This window comes from Electrona antarctica (assembly GCF_951216825.1).
Source record: "Electrona antarctica genome assembly, chromosome: 17".
Taxonomy (NCBI): domain Eukaryota; kingdom Metazoa; phylum Chordata; class Actinopteri; order Myctophiformes; family Myctophidae; genus Electrona; species Electrona antarctica.
The window spans coordinates 48,132,442-48,158,914 of record NC_136798.1 but is presented as its reverse complement, the minus strand read 5'-3'; the positions used below and the strand labels follow the sequence as shown (position 1 = coordinate 48,158,914).

General features: G+C 45.5%; 1 protein-coding gene across 1 annotated transcript in view; it reads left to right on the top strand.

The window, feature by feature from the left end:
* nyap2b (neuronal tyrosine-phosphorylated phosphoinositide-3-kinase adaptor 2b) overlaps nucleotides 1–26,473 on the top strand; it is a 53,883-nt gene that overhangs the window by 1,004 nt on the left and 26,406 nt on the right. The window contains exons 2-3 of the mRNA XM_079525639.1: nucleotides 6,245–6,456; nucleotides 17,700–18,070. Of these exons, the coding sequence (XP_079381765.1) occupies nucleotides 6,275–6,456; nucleotides 17,700–18,070 (553 nt within the window). The 5' untranslated portion in view covers nucleotides 6,245–6,274. The remainder of the gene's footprint in view (nucleotides 1–6,244; nucleotides 6,457–17,699; nucleotides 18,071–26,473) is intronic.

Sequence of the window (26,473 nt, the reverse complement as noted above, 5' to 3'; positions counted from 1 at the left end):
GAGAGGAGAGAGACCATGCAGTGTGAAGTGAAAAGGGCTTCATGCAGGCTGGTCAAAACAGGGCGCGATAAACAACTGATTCCAGTGCAGAGCAGTGGCTGCTGATGCTGCCATGCCAGGCTTATACAGGGATTAGGCAGAAAAGCTTAATTCAGCTCCAGCACAGCAGCGTTTGAACTCTGGGAGCCTATATCCCTATATACCTATATGCACACACTTCACACACACACACACGCACACATACACACACACACACACACACACACACACACGCACACGCACATGCACACGCACACACATTTCACCAGAACCCCTCACTCCTCGTCAACCAGCCCAATTTATCCCCCCCGTACAGCCTCACACATCTCTGCCTGTGCATTAGTGATAAGGCCTTTCACGATGAGGTGCCATGTTGACCAAGTTTGAACATGAGCTTCTGAGGAGGAGGCGGCGATTCTGTCGCTGGACGCTTATCGCTGCTCCCCGGATGCCTGTAAAAAAATATATATATAAATAAAATCACACCCGTGTGAAGTGAGGGGTGCTCTATTCATCATACATCATCGTCATCATCAAGAATGGTTGTCCCGGCCTGGGCCGTGGCTCAGTGGCCCAGGCACCTTGGCTGGTAACCCAGTCTGGCAGCGTGCCGCGGGTTCGACTCCCGATCCCGACGGCCTTTACTGCATGTCTTCCCCCCATCTCTCTCCCCATTTCCTGTCAGCCTACTGTCTGTCCCTCCATACAAAATATAAAATAAAGGCGAAAGCCACAAAAAAACAACATAAAAAAAAAATAATGGTTGTCCCTTATTGGCCAAGAGTTCCCACCGACATACCCAGCCGATTTGCTCAGACACATACAGACGTATACATTCTCCATCCATTGTCCATGGCATTTCAATGTTTGTGTTCAGACAACACAAACGTTAAACACTATAGCTGTTTATATAGGAGGGGCTGGCGCCCCTCAAAAAAACAAAAACGATACAAAGGAGTCCCGGGGAACGATGGTGTTTGGGTGCGGAGCGGGGCCCGATGAACCCAGTGACCTATACAGTACAGTGTAGCTCCCATGTGGGGGTTATTCACAGATAGACGGGCAGAGGTATAGAGGGATGCTGAGATTGGCCAGACAATGGCTGCTGCTCTCTGGCCCTGCAAGCTCCATCTGGCTGCCCTCCAACACCCGTACGCACGCACACACACACACCCACACATTTGCATGCAGGCACGCACGCACGCACGCATGCAGTCACGCACGCACACACAGTCACACACGCAGGCATGCACACATGCACGTACGCATGCGCACGCACGCACGCACGCACGCACGCACGCACGCAGAGGCAAATACAGTGCCCGCAAGCCCCCTCCCCCCACACACACACACTCACTCACACTCACTCACACACACACACACACACACACACACACACACACACACACACACACACACACACGCTCATACTCTGCTTCTCTCACACGTAAACAAGCATGAGTCTTAGGCTGATCTGAAAACGCTGACCTACATAGAGAGCATGCGCTGCAGCCTTCTCTCTGATCATCCACCACTGACTCCGACAACACATCCACACACTGGGGACTGCTGCGTGGATAGCAGATCTATACAAGCTCATAGCGCGGTACTTGGTACTATATGAGCTTGTAGATCTGCAGTATAGCATGCACGCTTTTTACACACTTGCACATTGGACACGCACGCACATATACATTATATATGCACGCACACATCATTAGCTGCTCGGTGTGATGTTTGGGGGATCTCCGTAATACGTGGCTGCTATTTTTAACCTGTTTAGTCCTGAGGACGATTATACAAATGTCTTCTAAATCCTGACCGTTTTCTGAAAAACCCCATGTTTCTATGTCAGTGGTTCTCAAACTATTTCATGTCAAGGACCCCCAGAATTATATGTATTTGGCCGCCGACCCCCATCTGAAAATATGTTGTTCCAGGGACCCTCCTCCCAGAAGCAAAGATTTGAGTTAAAAACGCCACACTTTCACGATTTTTCAAAAATAGCAGACCTACAAGTTCATAGCGCGGGACTCTGTGCCGCGCTATGAGCTTGTAGATCTGCTATTTTTCAACAGATAAAGCATAACATAATGCTTTAAAACAACCAAAAGGGGTTCCCCGCCCAGAATGGGTTAAAATACCATCCTATAAGTCGGAATGAATCAAAGCAGGGCCCCCGATGAATGCAGAGGCTATATAACTGACGTCAGGATGTCTCATACGACACTGTATGCTTAGTGAAGTCTGCTCGTCGTTCATGACAGCTTTGCCGTTGGAAAATATAGAATATAGTCCTCTACAGAATCAGGGCACATGAAGCAATAAAGGACAGCTTTAACATACATACTTCGGAGCTCCTTCAAAACATTTTGATTGATGTCGCCAAATGTGGCCAAATGTGCGTCTGTGTGCCTAGCGAAATCCTCAGTGCTCGTTTATCCATTTGTAAACTCTCGGGGAGCGAGCAAATGTAACCAAAATGGACCCTTCATCCGGGTCCATTTTGGTTATACGTTTGCGCACTCCCTGAGTTAACTTGGCGCTAAGGATATTACTGTGTGACAGTGGCACAGGGGGTAGAGTGGCCGGATTCGAACCTGGGCTCCCCCAGAGTTGGTGTCGAAGTGTCCTTGAGCAAGACTCTGAACCCCTACTTGCTCCTGATGTTGGTGCCTTGCATGGTTTCCTCTGTCATCGTGAATGGGTGAATGTAAATATATAAGTAAAGCTATATAAAACTATATAAATGCAGCATTCACTGCGTCCATGTGCATTTCAGTCCACTTAGGCTTTGTTTATTGCATTGGTGAGATCTATACGCCGAGTGTGTTAAAGTGGCCAATCTGCTAGAAAAGAGCCCATTTCGCGTTCACTCGGTTCATTCCGGCCAAACTGCCATAAAATGTTCTTTGATTGGATCAGTGGAAGAAGAGATGAGCGATCTCCATCGATCCAGGACCATCATGAAAGACCCTTGAAACCCCTAACTGGTTTATCACCCTGTGAGGGGCCTTAACCCTATTTAAAGGGGCATTGAATGCTTGTGTACAACTGTACATTGTCCAGTAAGTATCCTCATGTCTTTCCTTCAGACTAATGCACCAGTCCAGGATACATTTCTTTGCATCTTGCAGCATATTTTGGCATGAATCTATAGGAGACTATTAAGGACCAGTAGAGTCATTCTTCTCCATATCAAGACAACTGTCTGAAGTGGTCAAAGGCTGGGGGGAGGGGGTAATTACAGTGAGCTATGGCAATCCCTTGACTGTGTTTGTATGTATGGGCACCGCAATGTGTGTATGCGTTTTCGTTAGAGATGTCCCGATACTGTATCGTTATCGGAATAGTATCTGTATCGGCCCTTATTTGGTCATATCAGGTCATATGACACCCCCTGTGTCATAAGGGGTTGACACTATAGCAGGTAAATAAAATGTTGGGGCATGTGTGGAGTTTGCTTTCGAGTTCCCCAAACTGCAAGTGCACATTTGAGTGAGGAGTCTGCTATTAACACAACACGAGATATATAAACAAGATATATAGCTATAAACACAACACGAGATATATAGCTAGATAGCTATAAACACTATTCCCCGGTCGGTGGACTTCAAAATAAGATATTTTTTTCTTTTTCTATTATTATAAATATTATTCTCTGGTATCGGTATTCGGTATCGCTATCGGCTAACACACAAATTGTGGTATCGGGATCGGATCGGAAACGATAAAAGTGTATAGGGACATTCCCTAACATGTACTGTAAGAGGATGGAAGCTTTGCATGTGCTCTTAGGATAAATGCGACCGTTTCTGACGGAGGCTAAGTCATTGATTCTTTTTTTTTCATACAGTATGTAAGCCAGGGAATCATAGCTTCAAAGTGACATTGGTTGTTCAGTTTGACCCACCAGTTTTGGAGATATGGCTTATAGAGTAATGTCTTGCAGAAAACAGCGAGTTCAGAAAACAGGCTTGAAAGGTTCACTTCTGTGGACTCTTAACATTACACATTTGAAGCATTTATTTCATGATTATTATTATGTCGATTTCAGCTCTGACATTTATTTCAGACATTTTGGATTAAAAACAAAACAAAAAAACAGTTCCCGCCATCAAAAAGAATCACAAATGACAACACTTGTCATGACGCGAGGCTCCCGGCCAATACAAGCCCCACATGTGTTGTTTTTGGCAGCACATTTCTATTTTAGTTTAGTCATAGTCTTTGGAATGAAACTTAATTTAGTTTTAGTCACATTTTAGTCACCTGGAATGTGTTAGTGTTAGTCTAGTTTTAGTCGACTAAATCTACGGTTGATTTAGTCGACTGAAATGTATTTTGGCGGGCCTTGATGCTGTCGTAATGACTGTTTTTACAGTCATTACGATTACAGACAGTGTTCTTACAGACAATAGCAGATCTACAAGCTCGCGACACAATTGTGAGCTTATAGATCGGCTATTTTCAGCATGCAACCAAGTGTAAAATGACTCCCTTCCTAACAGTCTGTTTTTTTTGACAAAATTGTCAGTATATTTTTGTCTTAGTCGTCATATAGTTTTAATTTAGTTTCCATTTAGTTTTCGTCTTAGTTTTAGTCGATGAAATCAACACTGCCCCACATGCCCCGTGGGCGTGGCAACAACTAGATAGACCCTAACAACAGCAATACATCTCTTTCAGTCAGTGTGTCACAGTTCTTGTCGAGCTGATGCAATCTTGCGCCATCCCGTGTATAAACAGTACAGAGTACACTTCTCAAGACTGACCTTGGAAATCGAAGGCTGAATGAACAATTAACCGCTTAAAGTAAACCCTATGTTCTTCATCGACCGGAGTCCCCCAGGGGCCTATCTATAGGCTCCCCTCCTTTTTTCTCTTCACACTAAATCTCCTCACTGAACGATAGCATGCATCTGCGAGCTCTCAACTCGTCTCAGCTTGACGCTTGTAGATCTGCTGGTCTAGTCAACTGCACCTTATATGCACCTGCTGCTACTTGGCAGCACCTTGTGTACGCATCGGAATATAATGCTGTACATCTTTTCGATTATCTTTTATTATCTTTTCGATTATATTAGCAGTGGTTTTCAACCAGTACGGTCCGGGGACCACGAGTGGTCCACCTGGAACCCCCTGTTCCTGCAGGTGGTCCCCAGCTAAATGATGGAGAGTTGGTAACCAACTAACCGACCCTTATAGATCTTTAACTCTTGACTCTTGAGAATGAAAAACAAAATGAAACCAAATGGGTCCATTTGGTTAAATTGTACACTCTCAAGAGTTAAATTATTGTTAAATACCCGCATTAGGCTACTTAATTTACAAGACGTTAGACAATTAGAGCATGTGAAATAATGATAATTTTGATCAACGTTTGCCTTACCTCTCCTATGGTACCAAATCAATAGAGCGCCAAAGTCCTGACGTCACTCGCTCATCATGAACGTTTTTCTCTATGGCGAATAACATGGGCTCAGACCTTTGGAGCATAACGCCGAAGTATTTGCAGCTTTGATTCACGAAAATCCGGTGGAAAATAGTCCCATGGTTTGTTGTTGAAGAGAAAAACATGCCGGCATCATGATGCGAAACAAAAACAGCCTGCATGCACAGCATGTTGTAGTCCAAACAAACCCCCGTTCATTTGCATTGAACTCATTTTCCCAGAAGCCCTAGCAGCCCAGTGCATGCGGCTAGATGTGGCCCCCGGGCTGCCAGTTGCCTATGTATGGCCTATAGCAGTGGTTCCCAAAGTGGGGTCCGGGGACCCCTAGGGGTACCTGAGGGAGTTCCAGGGGGTCCCCAGCTAAATGATAGTTCGGAACCAAATGGACCCTTATGGGTCTGTAAGACCCTTATGGGTCTGTATTAAATTAATAGTGGTTTTAAGATATAAATTGGGGTACCAGAGATAGAAATTCCATTAAATCGGGCGTCCGTATAGCATAATGCGTGTGAAACTGGGGGTCCATGAAATTAATGTTTCGGAATCACTGCTAGAGCCGTAAAACTCCTCCCTTATCGGGGTCACTGGCATATGTTTTCAAATGGGGGGTCCGTGGCCTAATAAATGTTGATTTGGCACGGAAAAGTTTGGGAACCACTGGCCTATAGGCGTACATGCAGTTAACAATACAATTATGTTTATTTTTTGGGGGCAAATAGACTCAAAATGTTTCCTGTGCTTCTCCGTCAGAATGCTGCGGGGGAGGTGTAGACTTGAAGAATGATGAGCTCCAAAGAGGAGGAAACGCTCCGTTTTTTCCACTATGTCGAAGAGAGCGGTCTGAGAGCCTACAACGGCCTTCTGGCTCAGAACCTGGACCAGGCCCGGAATGAGAGGAACCATCGCACGTACCTGCAGGAGAAGAGAGACAAGAAGAGAAAACAGGAGGAAGCCATAAAGAGGTATGAGGAAAACCACAAACATGGCCAGCTGGGCCGTTTTCATGTCATATGAAAGCAGGGAATCATAGCTTCAAATTGACATATATTGGTTGTTCAGTTTGACCCACCAGTTTTGGAGATATGGCGAATACAGCAGATAACAGCGTGTGTAGAGTTTGCCTGTGCTGTGCTATTAACACATTTTGGATCAAATATAAATACATTTCGGGTTTTTCTCCTCTGGTGAAAAGCTGGAGGTTGCACGATGGCAGGCTCTCAGTCAAATCTGGTCACATATAGTGACCGATTCTAAGACGGTTCAAGGCTGAAGGTTATTGATCGGCTTTGTGACAAATTATGCAAAACTGAACGGCTGAACGATTGATCGTTCGCACATCCTTTAGGTCTCATATCCGGCATACTGTAGAACGGGTATTTTAGTCGACTAAATCTACAGTTGATTTTAGGCGGGCCTTGATGCCGTCGTAATGACTGTTTTTTTTTTCACTTGCTGAAAATAGCTGATCTACAAGCCCACAACGCGTCACAGCGCGATGTGTTGCGGTGGTGCGTCGCGGTGGTGCATCATCGTATAACAAAACACAGAAGACAGTTGACTGCATGGCCTTAAGTATAGCCTATACCTGCTGCTATATATTATTATATCACATGTTATAGCATTGTCATTGGACCATGTCATTGATCCTGGCGACGCACGGTTATATAGATTCACTGGTCGGGAAAACTTGGGATTCCAATTCTCGCGTACCAGCAGAGGTACATGTATACCGGTGGTTGGTTCAGGCCGCAATAATCGTTATGCAAAATCCCTTAATTGCAATTGTAGGGAGTTGAGGCATCACATTTCGTTTGAGTCGGTTCCACAGATAATAATTTGTAAAAATTCTATAGTTCAGACCCACCGTTTTGGCAACCGAGTTTGGACACAAAGGAAGCTTTGTCAGTTGTTGTTCTTATCCGTGCTTTCATACAAAACATAAATCTTATAGCCAAGACAACTAAACGGCTATACAGTACAATACAGTACAATACAGTCAATTATACAATTATAATACAGTCCTACTGTAGTCCTACTGTTTTCCTTCCTTCTGGATATCATCAGTGGAAAGTAAGTATACCTTAACAGGGGGCGCCAAAAGTCCCAGACAGCCACCATATATATTATTATTATATATATTTGTTTTAAATCCCCATGTTAAAAAACACGAAGAACACGACCTTGGCAGTCCAGGACATCATGAAAAAGAAGTTAACTAAGTCCTTGGCAGCCATTGAGTTTTAATTACACTTTTAGTTTTGAGGCCGTTTTACTTTACTGGAGTATTCACACTTTTCTATACTTTTACTTCTACTCCACTACATTTCAGAGTCAAATATTGAACTTTTACTAGAATTATATTATTTAAATGTAATGAAAAAAGAGAAAGCGTTGTGGGCTTCTAGATCTGCTATTTTCAAAAGAGTTTTTAATGCTTGTGAAATGGGATATTCTGCACTGCTGCAACTGTTTCCCCCGCGACCCAACTCTGGATAAGCGGTTGAAGATGGATGGATGGATGGATGGATGGATGGATGGATGGATGCACAATGAGTACTTTTACTTTTGGTAGCCTACAAATGTTTACGCCAATACTTGTGTACTTTTCACTCAAGTATTTCGTTTTTTAAAACAAACTTTTACTTGTAACAGACTATTTTTTTTACATTGTGGTATAGTGGCAAAACTTGTGAGTATATACTGCTGGATATATAGTTAGATATTCATTACAACATCTTCCTACGTATATTGTTGATCATTCCGTATCACTCTGTTCTGGAGGAAGGTAGAACTAGTTAGAAGTGTTTCTGGTGCTTGTTGGAGTATCTCGTCCTTGAGCCACGCATCCCATTTCTCAAGATTAATCTAGATGCAGATAGGTTTCAGCTGGTCCACTACTTCAGGGAAAGGGGGAGAGGGTGGTAAAGAATTGGGCCAAGTGGCCGGTGGGTCCCTGTGGCCATGCAGGCGTGGGTACGTTGCCATGTGTTTTTGGGCTGCCATGCAGTGTGTGTGGACCGGTTCACCCCCCTTCTTCTCTATGGAGGATAATTAATTGTTCACTTTTAGACTTATTTGGGACTTGTCCTTGGACCGAGGTCAGCGCTGCTCCATTTTTTGAGACGGAAAGCTTTTCGATGTAGAGAAGGCGTGAGAGGGAGTGCGGTGAGAGAAAACGTCAGCGTACCGTGTGTGTGTGTGTGTGTGTGTGTGTGTGTGTGCGCGTGTGCGTGTGCGTGTGCGTGTGCGTGCGCGCGTGTGTGTGTGTGTCAGATGGGATGCACAATATTGTTGGAGACAGTGGTGTAAAGTACATTTACTTAAACATATATTCAGTGATTTCACTTAATTCTTAATTTTTGTTTTGTTGTGATAATCCTCCCTACTATAGAGTGTGCTGACCATATAAGGAGTTCCTCCCTGTCCCCAGTTAACCCCTGGGGTCAAAAAAGCTTAGGTTTTGTTCATAGCTAGGTGGCCCAGCCTTCATCCAATCAGGATAGAGAGGGACCTTCCGCCAATCATGATCGAGTGGGGGCGGGCCTTGGTGTGCGTGCTGTTGGCCTGTTGCGTGTGTGTGTGTGTGTGTGTGTGTGTGTGTGTGTCCCACTGTAGTGCGTGCATGTGCACATCTTGTTACTGGGGCGGACCCGGGGTTTTTTCATAATCACCCAAATCACTGAATGCTCTTTTAAGTATTTACTGTACTTAAGTACAATTTTGAGTTATTTGTACTATACTTGAGTACGTCAAATTTTCAGTACTTCTACTCCACTATTTCAGAGGCAAATATTGTACTTTTACTGCACTACATTTATTTTAAAACGTTAGCGTAGTTACTTAGCATAGTAGATAGCATTGTGAGCTTGTAGATCGGCTATTTTCAAAAGATTTTGTATTGGAAAACTTGACATGGGACATTCTAGCTGCATTGTGAGTACTTTCTACTTTTGTTGTTACATGTTGTACCAACACTTTTGCCCTTTTTCTGCAAGTCAATTTTGAATTCCGAACTTTTACTTGCAACGGAGTATTTCTATATTAAAGTATTGATACATTTACTTAAGTGATACATTTGAGTACAACCAGTGGCCGGAGCTCAAACTGTTGCTGATGAATAGCATTGTTGATTTGGACGCTGGAAATGACACACGTTGCTGAACTTTGCAGTCATGGTTCATCTTAAATCAAAGGTGCCGCAACCTCATTCAGACTAAGGGCTCCATTTTCGTCGCCGCTAAACCCCTTATCCCTAAACTACTTTCTTTTTTTCTTTTTGTCTCCACCAGGCCGAAGGCATGGGGGGAGAGTATGTTTTGCACTCCGTCCGTCCGTGTGTCCTTCCTTCCGTCCGTCCGTCCTTCCGTCCGTCCGTTATCAGCTAATCTCCGGTACCGTTGGCCCGATCCATGCCAAACTGTGCACACACACTCCATGGATGCCAACGATGAACCTCTGCCCCACATATTCCTCAACGGCCTGTTATAGCGCCACCATGAGGCCGATTTAGGCAAAACACATTTCTGTAGATTACCCGTACACATTTTATCCATACATCACACAATTCGGTATACACTATCTACATAGTCATGTGATCAACACGGATTTGCACCATTTCCTATCTTCCATCCTGATTGGCTAATATTGGCTTCCAAAGCTCACATGAATGGTCCGTTTCGAACAAAATGCCACAAATCACAAAAACAGTGTGCAATTTCCGTGAAATTATACACGCACATTTCCACTAGGCCGAGGACGACATGCCACTCATTATTTTCCAAATCAGCCTCATGGTGGCGCTATAACAGGCCAATTCCTGTTTTTAGCTATAACTGCATCAATCTGTATACTTATGTATGCGCACTCCCTAGAGGCCATGGAAAAACATTTCCCCTGCATCCCTCCACATCTGCCAGTTATAGTTCCACCATGAAGCCGATTTCTGCTAAACACATTGCTTATGTTAGTCGCACAGATTTCATCCAAATCTCACGCAAGTCTGTAGTCATGTGATCAAGACGAGTGTTGGATTTCTCAGATTCTACACTGATTGGCTAACATTGCCTTCCAAAGTTTTCAGGAGTGGCCTGTTTCGTTCAAAATGCTGCACATCCAGAATTCTATCCTCAGAGATGCTATGAGTGATCTGGCTCTGCATTTCCTCAACAAAATGAAGAAAATTGTTGCAAAAAACAAACAAACAAAAAAACATGTTTATATTACTCCTAAACATTTTGCCAAACATCACACACAGTCCTATCCTCCTGGTGGAGACCTGTGCCCAGAAGGGCACTTTTTCTAGTTTTTACTATTTTGCAAAACATTTTTGAATAGTTAAAATGGCCAGTCTACAAGCTCACAACGTATCAATGTAGATAGGTGAACTATTACTAGTGTGTGTGTGTGTGTGTGTGTGTGTGTGTGTGTGTGTGTGTGTGTGTGTGTGTGTGTGTGTGTGTGTGTGTGTAGCCACTAGGTGTTGCAGCACGGACACGTGCGTGCACACTGCACATACATACATACATACCGGTACATACATACATACATACATACATAGCCTACATACATACATACATACATACATACATACATACATACATACATACATACATACATACATACAGTATACGCTTGGCCTTTACCAGGTATGCCATCTGGTGGCTAATGAACCAAATACAAATCTCAGAAGTTGAAGCAGTTTTTAAGGACCCACTTTTAGGCCAGTGCAATAGAGCATGCTCTGCTCTTGCCTTTTTTTTAAACCTTACCCATTTTAACCAAATACATACATACATACATACATACATACATACATACATACATACATACATACATACATACATACATACATACATACATACATAGCTCTGCATATAATCTATAGTTACCGGTATACTGAATAGCTACAGTATTGGACACTTATACTCTATAGTTACCGGTATACTGAATAGCTAGAGTATTGGACACTTAAGTGATTGAAAGAGGGCATGAATCAACTAGATGCATTTTTTTTGGTTTCATCCCAGAGGACGGTACATTGAGTATTACTGTCTTTTGATGGACAAACAATTAATCTAATGACACAGTACGAACAAAAAAAGCTTGCGTCCGAAAGGCTCACCGGGCAAACATTGCATCATGCATATCATAGTATCATAGAATCTAAAGTAGGAAGTATTTTAGCAGCTGCTGTTGGGAGTTTTAGCTGCGCATCAGATGATTACATTGACATGGTTTTGGAAGACATGCAGGCCATGACCAGATGTGGCTCTCCTATTATAACCGATAGGATTTATTTAGAACACAAAATTTCATCATGATCATTCATCGCATTCCTCTCAAAATTCGACTTCTTATTCGACCCCAGCAGCGGGTCCATTTGGTGTGCTAATTTTTTATTATTATTATGTTTTATCCCACGATTTTGTAACCCATTCTTCACCCCTGTGTCAATTATCTAATGTGATCCTGGACTCTACACACCCTCCGCCAACCTGGGGAGAGCAACGGACTTGAACTCATGCTTTCCTTCAATGCATGAGTGTCCAAGTCGCTCCTTTACACCTGACCGGGGGGGGGGGGGGGGGGGGGGAGTTTCCCAGATTGAAGGAACACATTATTCCAACCAGTTCCTTTTCCCGCCCCGGCTGGCCAGGGTGAGGCGCTGTTCTCCTTTAGTCACCAAGTAAGTAGCCTTGCCGGAGCCTATCTCCGGTTTCTGTAGCGTGAGGCAGCTTGATGTACAAGTACACCCCCTGGACATGACGCTAGTATGTCGCAGGGACTTACCCCCAATCCAACCCTTGATGCTGAGTGTCAAGCAGGGAGGCACTGGGTTCCATTTTTAGAGTCTTTGGTATGACCCGCCCGGATTGAACCCCGACCTCCCAGTCTCAGGGCGGACACTCTAACCACAAGGCCACTGAGCTGGTCATTTTTTAGTCACCAACCTAGCCTTATATGACTCTCCAGCTGACCCCGACTGGATGATCTACACCGTATATACCCGTAGATTCTAGTACGGGTATACACACTGGCACTCATTTTAGGGTTTTTAGCATGTTCACATGTGACATGCATATAGCTAGGTACTAGACCATGCAAGAGCTTTTAAAGGTTATAGCTGCAGTAAAATCCCCCCAAAAAATCAATCCTAAAAGGAGCCAGTGAAGTGCAGCTAAAAACTGCTGTTAGTATTGTGCTCTTTTCGCTCCTGAACTTGAATGAACACATGCATTGTGAACAAATGTGTTTAGAAATCCCTGTCGTATACACCGCATCTCCACTATAGCTAAAGAGTGCTGGGTTACGCCCCCCTAAAATAGCCGATCTACAAGCTCTTAGCTTGTACTGTAGATCTGCTATTTTTGTCCAAAAAGTGCCCTCTTAACGGGATCTCAGCCCCTGCCTCTCTCTAGCACTCTCTGCACGTCACTGACTGGGCCATGCCTGAGGAGAGGTATACAGTACGTGGCATAATAGTGTCCTGTCATCTTTCGAGGCGTCATGTCCGCCCGCTATAGTTGCCCCCGAGGCTAACATTATGAATACACCAATCACCGGAGGAAGAGGAATGAATGAATGAATGAATGGATGGATGGATGGATGGATGGCTGGATGGATGGATGGATGGATGGATGGATGGATGGATGGATGGATGGATGGATGGATGAATTAATGAATGAATACGTGGATTTATCAGGAGGCCGTTTAAATAGGTCACTGAGACGACCCATTTCGACAGTGTAACCGAGGGAGGAGGGTGCATGTGTGAGGATGCGTGAGCTGCACACGCGTGTTTATATATATATAAACACGCGTGTGCAGCTCACGCTGTATAGCGTAGTATACGCTCACGCAACAAGAGAACAACATCATGAAAGAAAAGGAAGTACGGTTTGTTGGTCAGAAATGTGCGTGCGTGCGTGCGTGCGTGCGTGCGTGCGTGCGTGCGTGCGTGCGTGCGTGCGTGCATGCGTGCGTGCGTGTGTGCGTGCGTGCGCGTGGGTGGGTGCACACTCGTGTGTGTGTGTGTTTGTGTGCGTGTGTGTGTGTATGTGTGTCTATGAGAGAGACAAAGAGAGAGAGAGATACTGTAGGAGTGCACACAAACATAATGTGCGCTATATAAATGGACATACACACATGTAAGTTCATACACATAAGGAACTGGCCTGTTCTGACATCACAACACTCCATATTTGGGCATATGCCCTCCCTGACATCACAACACTCCATATTTGGGCATGCCCTGACATCACAGCACTCCATCTTTGGGCATGCCCTGACATCACAACACTCCATATTTGGGCATGCCCTGACACAAAACTCCTCTAGTATGGATAATTGTAGGAACCATGCACACGGACGGCAGAGAGAGAGAGAGAGAGAGAGAGAGAGAGAGAGAGAGAGAGAGAGAGAGAGAGAGAGAGAGAGGCCTGTTATACAGAGATGAAGTCTCAGTAGCAGGAGATGTGTTCTGCCTGGTGACAGCTGGAACTGCCAGAGGCCAATCACATCCAAACGTGGCTTTGAGTGAGGCGGGTCTTCCTGCCTGCTGCCATTCCTGCACTATAGGTATATTTCTGGTGTTGTTGCCTCTCTCTCTCTCTCTCTCTCTCACACTCCCAGAGAGAGAGACTGGGAGTGTGCACATACCACATGTGCACACATACTGTACTAGTATACAGTATAATGCAAGGACACACTTATTTGTTTATACACATTTATTTATTTCACAAACCCATGGATGTGTGGGTGTAACGCACGCACGCACACACGCGCACACATACAGTCTTTCTCTGAAAAATAGCAGTGTGGTTTGTTCTGTTTTTGTTCAGGTGATATACTTCCTGTCACATGGTGTCACGCAGTGTTGATTTTGACAGCAAATTCAGATTTTAGTTTTATAGTCAATAGTCTCTTTGAATAGTTATCATTTAGTTTTAGTCACATTTTAGTCACCTGGAATGTTTTAGTGTTTAGTCTAGTTTTAGTCTCAGTCTCTAGTCTTTAGTTTCAATCTACAGTTGTTTTCTGATTTTACACATGCTAGAAATGGCCGATCTACACTGTGAGCTATTTTCAGTCTCAGTTTTAGTCATCGCGTTGTTTTTATTTACTTTTTATTCCATTTTCCTCTGTGAAAAAAGGTATACAGTCGACGAACATTTTTCGTCGTAGTGTGTCAGTCGACCAAATCAACACATGCAGGTGTGTCACGGTGAGAGCAGTGCTGCCCGGCGACAACTATCTGTTCCCGTCAGAGAGCACCTGTGGTCTGTCGTCCAGCCAGCCAATCACTGGGCAGACATCCTATAAATAACACAGTCACTTACAACCGCCAGTCTCTCACAACCGCCAGTCTCTCACAACCGGCATGCACGCACGCACGCACGCACCCACGCACCCACGCACCCACGCACCCACGCGTAGAAAGGCAGAGATAACGGCCTGTGCTTTTTGTCTATGCTTTTAACCACTTTGACCCTATACTTGGTTGACCCGCGAGTCCCCCCCCCACACACACACACTCAACAAGGCTCGACACCAGTAACGTTTTCCTCCCGAAAATAACATGCGTCGCAACAACCCATGGTGAGCTTCTCAGCCAATCGGGTCCCGGGGGTAATTGTTTTGAGTGCTAGGATTGTTCTTTTTTTCAAGAGATGCATCCGTATCGTGGATGGGGGAAGCGCACTTTACAGAAAATAGCAGATCGACATTTAAGATCGAAAGCTTCCCCCATGCACACACGTTTATTGTTGGGTTTTTTTAATAGATTGTCGCGACGTCACATGACACATTGTGGGCTCTGTACAGATGTAGTGGAGTATGTATAGTATCAATAAATGTAAATACTCGGGTAAAGTAAAAGTACCTCGAACTTGTATTAAAGCAAAATACTTGAGTAGTACAGTATACTTTGAACAAAATGTATAATTAGTTACTTTCCACCACTCTCTGTGGCCTATATTTTGTGGTCCTTGAAATGAAAACTATTGAAAATCAATGTTGTGCTTGTTGCTGCTTTAAAAAATAGCAGATCTACAAGCTCGTAGAGCGGCACACAGTGCTCTACGAGCTTATAGATTAAATGCTTGTAGATTAAATGCCATTAACAATAAAGATAATTGAATGTTTGTTTGAGAACTACTGCTCTCGTTACAGTACACACACACACACACACACACACACACACACACACACACACACACACACACACACACACACACACACACACACACACAAACATACAGTAGACTGTCTAGAGCTCCACGTGCACTTTGTTATTACCGTGTGGAGCAGCAGCTGGTTTTGTGTCTGGTTGGTTGCCGTGGCAACCCTGGCTGTTGCTAGGCAAAGCTAAACCCCCTGACCACTGAGCAGCATACCCCCCCCCCCCCCCCCCCCCCCCCAGTACCTTCTGCTCTGACACCATGGCTGTATGGGAGGGAGCAGGAGTCAGCAAAGACACGCACGCACGCACGCACGCACGCACGCACGCACGCACGCACGCACGCACGCACGCATGCACACAGACACACACACAGACACACACACAGTCACACACTGTATACATATCGTCAGTGTCGGGCGGAAACCATGTACTGTATCTGTATCTCCATTTTTTCGCAGTCAATGTAAAAATGTACCAAATGAATCCGGACCCAAATAACAAAATAAGAAGAATATAACACACACAGTCACTGTCCTTAAAGAGTTGAATCATATTGAGTAACTTTTAAGTCTTTTTTTTTTACAATTTCCTTATTATTTATTATTTAGTTTCCATATTATACTTTTCCACATTGTCAGTGTACTCTAGCTACAGTAAAATAGTATACTGTATATTTAAAGGCTTCAAAGTCTTAGTCATCAAATAATACTTCCCCAATAATCACCATGGAGTCAGTCATCATTAGCACTCCATTCAGGCTAATCATCTATTTAGATGGATCGATTGCGTTCAGGCCACTGGACGTGCGTGCGTGCGTGCGTGCGTGCGTGCGTGCGTGCGTGCGTGCGTGCGTGCGTGCGTGCGTGCGTGCGTGCGTGCGCGTTGCATTGTCAGAGTTTCACTCAAAACAAAGCCTTCCACTAGCTGTGACACGAATGCACAAAGAAACACACACACACACACGCACGCACGCACGCACGCGCACACGCACGCGCACACGCACACACACACACAGGTCGTCAGCTAAATGGGATTTGAAAAAGCGACAGGTTGCTCAACATAAATGTTCGTACAGGACGAGCATATATATTATGCATGAAGGTCTGCCATAGTGTGCATTGTTGACTCTAGTCCACACGCTATAGAAAGAACACAATGTTCAGGGGAAACGCTCACTTGAACCCGTTTAGACCTGTGTCCGATTCTTCTGAAAAATCTGAAAAACTCTGAAAAAACCTATGTTTCTATGTCAGTGGTGCTCAACCTTTTTCATGTCAAGGACCCCCAGAATTATATGTATTTGGCCGCGGACCCCCGTCTGAAAATATGTAACCCCCGAAGCAAAGAATTTAGTTAAAAACCTTAGCTCAGAACGAATATATATATACATATTCAAAGTTTGGGCCACATTTTCAAGATTTCTCAAAAATAGCAGATCTACAAGATCTATAGCGCGGCACCGAGCGCTATGAGCTTGTAGATCTGCTATTGTTCAATAGCTATACAGTATAACATACTGTAATCCGATTCCTTAAAACACCAAAAGGGGTTCCCTCCGTGAATGGGCTAGAAAAGGCCGCCTGAATGACAGCTTTGTAAAAAGAATAACCTCACATTTTAGATGACTGCATTTGCTTTACATGTGGAGTAATATTTGAGAGCAACTCAACATGATCTCGGTGGGTATGATGCTTCCAATCCCTTCACTCTGCAGCCTCAGTCTGTCATCAAGCATCATGTCATTTATCATTCAAAGTAACATCAATATTTCTCCTTTCCCCCCATCTCCTCTCTCTCTCTCTCTCTCTCTCTCTCTCTCTCTCTCTCTGTGTCTCTGTCTCTGTCTCTCTCTCTCTCTCTGTCTGTCTCTCTCTCTCTCTCTCTCTCCCTCCCTCTCTCTCTCTCTCTCTCCCTCTCTGTCTCTGTCTCTCTCCCTCTCTCTCTCTGTCTCTCTCTCTCTCTCTCTGTCTCTCTCTCTCTCTCTCCCTCTCTCTCTCCGCCTCTCTCTCTCTCTCTCCCTCCCAGGACGGGCGAGGACACGGCCACCGAAGGCAAGCACCTGCGCATGGGCTCCATGACCATGCCGGCCATGCCCCACCAGGTGGAGCGCGTGCCCCACCCCCACCACCACCACCACCACCCCCCGTCGCCTCACGCCCTCACGCCCTGCGGCACGGCGGGCGGCGGCTTCTCCGCCGTGCGCTCCCAGTCGCTCCACTCGGTCGGGGGTGGCGGGGGCGGGTGCGGCGAGGAGGAAGCGGGGAGCCCCACCAACAGGAAGCAGCCGCCGCCCAAGCCCCGGCGCGACCCGGCCACCAAGCTGAGCATGTCGTCGGAGGCGGTGGACCGCCACAGCCCCACGCTGCAGTCCGCCTGCCGCGGGGAGAGATGTGACGGTGAGCGCCTCCACACCACACGGCCGCCATTTTGAATTTTCGTTTTCTTCATGTCATATGACAGCAGGAATCGTAGCTTCCAATTGACATATCGGTTGTTCAGTTTGACCCACCGGTTTTGGAGATATGGCTTATAGAGTAATGTCTTGCAGAGAAACAGCGAGTTGCGAGAACAGGCTTGAAAGGTTCACTTCTGTGCAGGTCTCTACACCTAGCTACATGTTTCACAGCATATATATCATATTTACATGTAGATTTCAGCTCTGACACTTATTTCAGAAATGCTCTAGTATGTGAAGAGTCTGCCTGTGCTATTAACTCATTTTTGAAAAGCTGGTGAAAAGCTGGAATTTGCGCGATGGCAGGCTCTCAGTCAAATCTGGTCACTATATTCTTCTGTTGTTTTCCAGAAGTGATTACTCTACAAAAGGTCTCAGTCATTCAGAAATAGTGTGTTTTCATGAGCTGGTCACTGAGCTCCCATCGACTCCAGTGCATTCTGCATGCCAAACTTCCGGGTTTGTTGTTTGGCTTTGTTTGGCTCCCATGAAAGCACCCATGAAAGTGTCGTGGCGCAGCCCATGCAGTCACGTGACCATGTCCTTTCCTTCTCAAAGCTTTCTTGGGTTACCCTGCAGGGATCTCTTCTACAACTGTGGTATTTCATTACAAATTATGAACATAAAACAACAACGCGTATAAATGTGAGACAATAAGAGGAGATACAATCTAACCAACAACCAATTAAGTGCTGTACAAGATGAAAAGCAAAGCATCAATATGCATAACATACACGTGCGTGCGCCCACTGCACTAAACATCCATATGCACCAAGGGCTCTATTTTCGTCCATGCTAAACCCCTTATACCTAAACTACTTTTTGAGTGGTGCAACCACTCCAAGGAACAGCAATGCCCCCGTGTCCCATGTTTAGGGTACCAATAGGGGCAAAAGTGGCGCTGTTGTGCTAGAAACAGAGAGAGAGAGAGAGAGAGAGAGGTAGTGTTGCACTGTTGCCTGTTGCTTGCTAATTACAATGTGGAGCGTGCATGAGAGAGAGAGAGAGAGAGAGAGAGAGAGAGAGAGAGAGATCTTGTAATTCCCCCACACAGTAAAGGTCTCCACACACCGGGCGCGACACATCGGTTTTCCGAAAAACGCGGCCGGTGTGCAACCACCTTAACTCTGTCATTTCTCGACCGTTTCGGACACGGTTCGCGGCTCGCCGGAAACGGGTCGACATACGGTATATACGTATATAAAATTACATAAATAACATGGGCTCAGGTGAGATTAAACTAAAGATATGGAACATCTTGAGTAATAAAGAGAGTATAGGAAAAACGTCAGAGGTTTATAGTGACAGGCAGGCATGGGGTGTGAATGCACGTGCACGCTCAAAAAGCACATAACTATTAATGTGATATGTTTGTGCCACAAACACAGGCTGGTCAGAATATGAGTCTCTGAGGGCTGACAATTCTGCGGTGTGATTGTGTGCGTGTGTGTGTGTACAGAATAATCATAAAAACACGCAGGCTGCTGCTCCAGCAGAACGAGGTTACTGAAGGACAAAGTCACGCGAAAACACACACACGCACACGCACACACACACACACACACACACACACACACACACACACACACACACACACACACACACACACACACACACACACATTTAAAAGAGATTAAAAGAGGATAAGTTTTAGCCTTACTTGACCGCACTCAGCTTTTTTTTTTCTCCATCCACTGCCTGGGATGATCTACTACTACTAATGTCTGCTTTGTAGCTAGTTGTGCGTGGGTGTCACCGCGAGAAAATAGCCGATCTACAAGCTCACAATGTGTCACAGCGTGACGCGTTGGGAGCTTGCAGATCGGCTATTTTCGGCAGCGCAAACTAAATATTATAAACTCAGGCTTTTAATTCATTCGGCCCAGCGGAGATCCGCAAAGGGAGTGACGACCGACCGGCCGGTCCAATTTACAATGCGCCCCGTCTGAGAACTACCCATGTGGAAAACGCATGGCTCCCTGGAGTATACAGTTTTTTCTTTTTTAAAGGAGATGGCAACGTCTCTGTGTAGAAGCCATGCATGGCCATGGAGACTCCAGAGCATATTTTGTGATCATATGCCTGGGTTGGTTTGGGTTGTCATTTCTGGAGCATACTGTCTGTCCCTCGACGCGTCTGTCTTGGCCTGGAACGCTGCCCTGCGGTCCTCCTCAGTGCCGAGGAGAGTATAAGTGTCCTGATGTGACCTCGCCCGCCCGGCAGGCTCTTATAATATTTTGGAAACCCATCCCGCTTCTTCGCGCTTTTTTTGGTTTTGTTTTGTTTCGTTGGCCGTTCCATGCTCTATAGTAACCTTCGTCGCAGCAGGGTGGCAGATGGAGCAACGTGTTGCTGCATGCTTTCCTGCGGCCGGTTCGTCGTCATCGCTCACTAGTCTCATAGTCACTTGGTTGTAGTCCAAAATCACCACTTTATCCCATTTAGACCTGACCTCGAAATTTAAAAAAAATCTTCTAAATCCTCCAGTTTTCTGAAATAAATATTTTCACGATTTTTCAAAAATAGCAGACCTACAAGCTCGTAGCCCATTTTGGGTTCCCGCCCAAAATGGGTTATTATCCCCCCACCCCCCACCCTGAGCCCGGCTGTCAACGCACGCGCTCGCCAGGCTAAAGGGAAAGGGGATGACGCAAAAAAAAAAACACAAGCATATACTTTATTCAAAAATAATTCATTGAATGCAAAAATGCCATTTGGGTTTAGTGACTTTGCCTTCAGGTCATGAATGATGGTCAAATACGGATAATTCTGGGGGTCCTTGACATGAAAAAGGTTGAGCACAACTGACATAGAAACGTTTAGGATTTAGAAGACTTTAGTTTTTTTAGAATCGGCCTCAAGAATGGCTTATACCCTCGTATATGCTTACTGTAGTGAACGCCAGTCGCCTCCGTACTTTCCCTGTTCTTGTTTATGTTCCCTCTACACACCAAGGGCTCCATTCTCGTCACCGCTAAACCCCTTATCCCTAAACTTCTGTCTTTTTTTTACTATTTTGAAAAACATTTTTGAATACTTGTAGCCTGACAGACAAGTTGTGAGCTTGTAGACTGGCCATTTTGACTATTCAAAAATGTTTTGCAAAATAGTAAAAAAAAAAAAAAGGCAAAGACGTTTAGGGATAAGGGCTTTAGCGGTGACGAAAATGGAGCCCTAAATAAATCTCTTCACCAAAAACCAGCCGATCTACAAGCTTGTATTTTGCTGCTATTTTGTTTGGCCATTGTTTCCACCGGAAAAATATGGGATGGGAAGTGGTATAAAACGAGCATAAACAAGCACTGCCAAATCTGTAGCAAGATATTTAAGAAATCTCCTAGCCTTCAAATGGAGGAGCTGTGTGAGAGAGAGAAAAACTCACAGACTGAACAGTGTTGATTTCGTCGACTAAAACTATGGCAAAAAAATGTCGACTATACTTTTTTTCACTGACGAAAACTAAATGGAAACTAAATTAAAACTAAGCTATGATGACTGAAACTATAAGACTGAATGTATGGACAATTTCGTCAACAAATAAAAACTAAGATGTTAGGAAGGGACTAGTGGACAAGAGATCCACTAGTCCATAAGTCCATAAGTCATTTTACACTTGGTTGCATGCTGAAAATAGACGATCTATAAGCTCACAACGCGTCGCAGCGCGACGCGTTGTGAGCTTGTAGATCGGCTATTTACAGCAAGTTTAACAATATCCACTATGACGGCAACAAGGCCTGCCAAAATATATTTTAGTCCACTAAATCAACTGTATAGATTTAGTCGACTAAAATCGTATGACAGTTAGTCAACTAAAACTAGACTAACGCTTAAACATTCCAGGTGACTAAAATGTGACTGAAACTTAAATGAAAACTATTCAAGAGAGACTACTAAAACTAAAAAATATAAACGTGCTGTCAAAAACCACACTGTGACTGAGTTGACTCCATTTCAAGCATTTGAATGGATGCTGGGTTGCCAACGTGATGCGCAGGGAGTAAGCCAGCCCTGCCTTCAGATTGGTGGGGCTCTCTCTCTCTCTCTCTCTCTCTCTCTCTCTCTCTGTGTGTGCAGCACAGATCTTCCTGGGCAACCACGGCAACCATCCCACGGAACACAAGACCCCCCTCCCCCCTGCTGCCCGGCCAATCGCGGCGTCGCTAAGGCGTCATCCGGGCCAATCCGGTTCGCGAGAGGCGCCGAGCGTCGAGGCTGCATGCGTGCGGGCCAATGGGAGCGCGAGTGTGGGGGTGTCCCTAGGCTTGAGGGGAGGGTTGTTGCTGTAGCTCGCTGTAGCCGCCGACTGGAGCGGGAAGGGGGAGGGGCCACGTCAGAGCATAGAATTCATTCAGGAGGAGCGATTGACCTAGATTCTGTTTTTCCCCAGGAGGAGGAGGAGGGGGGGGGGGAGGGGGAGGAGGGGGGGTAAACACACCCGCTACAGGGGGAGGGGAGAGAGAGAGAGAGAGAGAGAGAGAGAGAGAGAGAGAGTGCAAGAGATGGATAAAGGATGGATTCATCATCACATCACAAGATCCATGGTGCATCTCTGTTAACACGGATGTGTGTGCACGCACGCACACACGCACGCACGCACGCACGCACGCACGCACAAACGCACGCACGCACGCACGTGTTCCACTATACTTGTTAGGACAGCGTTGAATATATCCGGAAAATAGCAGTATACTATAGTAACAGCTTTGAGCTTGTAGTTTGGCATTTTTTGGGTGCATGACACCAGCACGCAAGTATAAAGCAGGTATATACTCTCACACGCAAGAACGCACGCACAGACGCACGCACGCACGCACACACGCACACGCACACACACACACACACACACACACACACACACACACACACACACACACACACACACACACACACACACAGTACTCATATAGATTAAACAAACATGGACACACTTCATCAGCCCAGTTTAAACACACACCAGGTGCACATCTCATTAACACGCCATTAGCCGGGTTAATTAAGCAGGTTAATGAGAAGCACCTTTGGACTCTCAATGGAAAGGCACGTTCAACAGGCAAACGTGTATCTGCAGATGCCCTATATATTCATCTAAACCTGCAATGTTGAGGACCAAACAGGTGATGCAAACAAATGAATTAGCTCTATACGTGATACCTTTTGAAATACCAGTTCAAAAGCCACATCACCTCTCAGTGGTGGGAAAAAACAAGATTTTAAAAAGTAGGCTACTGTAGAAGTACTCTGTTAGTAACTAAAACTCATCCTCTTCAAAAGTGTAAAAGTTACAAAAGTATATAGGCTATTGGCTATACAATATATCTGCAGTATACAAAACACATTTATCTCATTGGATTGCATTGATTGATTCCTTATTGTGTTCATCACAGTATAAGGCCTCATTCACACCTATAAAGACACGCTTGTGGCCTGTGTCTTCTGTGTGTTATGGCCGCCTCAATGCATTTCCAATAGGAGTCACATGGTTTGATGACACAACATTTGTTGCATGGATGTCTTGTGTGTCTTGTGTCTTAGGTGTGAATGAGGCCTAAGGTTGCAGGCGGAATAGGTAAAGCACTGGTTCTCAATGTGGGGGTCTGTGGACCCCCAGGGGAACTCCTACAGGGCCTGTAATTCCTGAGAGTGTCCATTGGGCAGTCATGGCCCCCTGCAGGCACGTGCAGAGAGTGTTGTAGAGAGGCAGGGGCTGAAATCTCGTAAGAGGGCACTTTTGGCCCAAAATAGCGAAAATAGCAGATCTACAAGCTTGTAGATCAGCTATTTTCGGGGCGCAACCCAGCACTCTTTAGCTAGTGGAGATGCAGGTGTAACGACATGGATTTCTAAACAAATTAGTTCAACGCAAAATGCTTGCTTTCAAGTTCAGGAGACTTCGGGAAAAAAAAAACAATTCTCCTGAATGCTGCCTTCCGGCATGGCATGGAAAGGAGAGGAGGGCATTTGCATTTCTTTCACCATAGTAAATGATGCATACGTGGTCTGGAGAGGGCAGTTGATTTACAGATGGGTAAAAGGGGCAGCGGCTGAATCCCCCTTTGATGTCTATGTGTGCACGTCCACGATGGCGCCCACCCTCCTCCTCCGGCCTCCTCCCAGCAAGCCAAAAGAGACGTCATGATGACGTTACGATGACGTCCACCGGTGACGTTCAGGACTTCCAGGATTGGGCCAGATCACGGTTCATGTGGGGGACGATCTTTACTTCATTTCCAGGACGTCTTCACCTGTTGAAATATTTATGACTTGAAGTTGATCTGGCCTCGATCAGACTCTCTCTGTACGTCCGTCTTATAGTGGGCAGAATTTATGTTGGTTGAAATCAGGGGATATTCTGGGCCAGATATGACTAGTGTTGGTTTGACTTGATCTGGACCCATTAGGGTCCATTTGGTTCCATTTGTCCACTCTCAGAGATACAGACCCATAAGGGTCCATTTGGTTCCAAACTATCATTTAGCTGGGGAGACCCTGGAACTCCTTCAAGGACCCCTGGGGGTCCCCGGACCCCACTTTGGGAACCACTGGCTTAGCAGACTCGACCCCGTTCGACTCGAGTTGCGACCCGATAGGCAGAGAATAGTAAATCCTGTTCTGGCGAGAGCGTTTGCCCCAGACTGCCACTCACAGTGGCTATACTGGCCAATCACAGCGCGTCCTTGCACAAGTGAACTGGCCAATCACAGCACGTCCTTGCACAAGTGAACTGGCCAATCACAGCGCGTCCTTACGCAAACCTGCAACCATTTCCATGGTCACGTGCTTTTACAGAACTGGCGGACATTTTTGAGAGGCGCGTGCCCAATGCCCCTCCTAAGTCCAGCTTTGAGTGTTTGTCCAAACACAAACATTGAAGACGAAGGTGAGGACGCAAATTGTGTTTGGAAACACTCGACTGGTTCAATATTAGGCAGGAAAAAAAGAACTGAACTGGTTCAACTCCGGTGGAAAAGGATCACAAAATGAACATGATGATTGTTCCTTTTGTAGACTGTGATCCCAGAGATATAAGAATCAAATCAGACAGACAGACGCCTGCGATTTGAACTTGGGTCTCCTGAGTGGAAGTCCAACATCTTAACCTCTAGGCCAAAGGGTATATGCCTATATGGACCGGGGGAGACATTAGACTTTTGAGGCCATGCTGGCTGTGGCTCTGAGCTACATCATGCTGGGCAAGACCGTCCTAGCCTGTGTTTTTTTGGGGGGCAGATGTTGCGGGATTTTGGCGGAAGTACAGCTCAAGGAAATGTTAATTACATTGACATTGCTTTACAAATCAGTTTACATTCTCCGTGAATGAAACAAGTGTTGTGAATGGTCGAAAAAACATTGTATCCGGGGGGGAAATACCATCTGACGGATGTTCCCGGACCGACACTTCCGCCGATACCGTCTCTGCCTTAGGTTGTGACCAGGCTTTTCTCTCTGCCTTAGGTTGTGACCAGGCTTTACTCTCTGCCTTAGGTTGTGACCAGGCTTTACTCTCTGCCTTAGGTTGTGACCAGGCTTTACTCTCTGCCTTAGGTTGTGACCAGGCTTTACTCTCTGCCTTAGGTTGTGACCAGGCTTTACTCTCTGCCTTAGGTTGTGACCAGGCTTTACTCTCTGCCTTAGGTTGTGACCAGGCTTTACTCTCTGCCTTAGGTTGTGACCAGGCTTTACTCTCTGCCTTAGGTTGTGACCAGGCTTTACTCTCTGCCTTAGGTTGTGACCAGGCTTTACTCTCTGCCTTAGGTTGTGACCAGGCTTTACTTTCTGCCTTAGGTTGTGACCAGGCTTTACTCTCTGCCTTAGGTTGTGACCAGGCTTTACTTTCTGCCTTAGGTTGTGACCAGGCTTTACTCTCTGCCTTAGGTTGTGACCAGGCTTTACTTTCTGCCTTAGGTTGTGACCAGGCTTTTCTCTCTGCCTTAGGTTGTGACCAGGCTTTACTCTCTGCCTTAGGTTGTGACCAGGCTTTACTCTCTCCCTTAGGTTGTGACCAGGCTTTACTCTCTGCCTTAGGTTGTGACCAGGCTTTTCTCTCTGCCTTAGGTTGTGACCAGGCTTTACTCTCTGCCTTAGGTTGTGACCAGGCTTTACTCACTGCCTTAGGTTGTGACCAGGCTTTTCTATCTGCCTTAGGTTGTGACCAGGCTTTACTCTCTGCCTTAGGTTGTGACCAGGCTTTACTCTCTGCCTTAGGTTGTGACCAGGCTTTTCTCATCGCAGATGAGTAAGGAAACTGCAATTATAGAGATGAGACCACATTTAAGAAGACAACATCATTTGTAAGTAGAAATATATCAAATTGAAGCTGATACAGCAGTTAATGCATATTCTC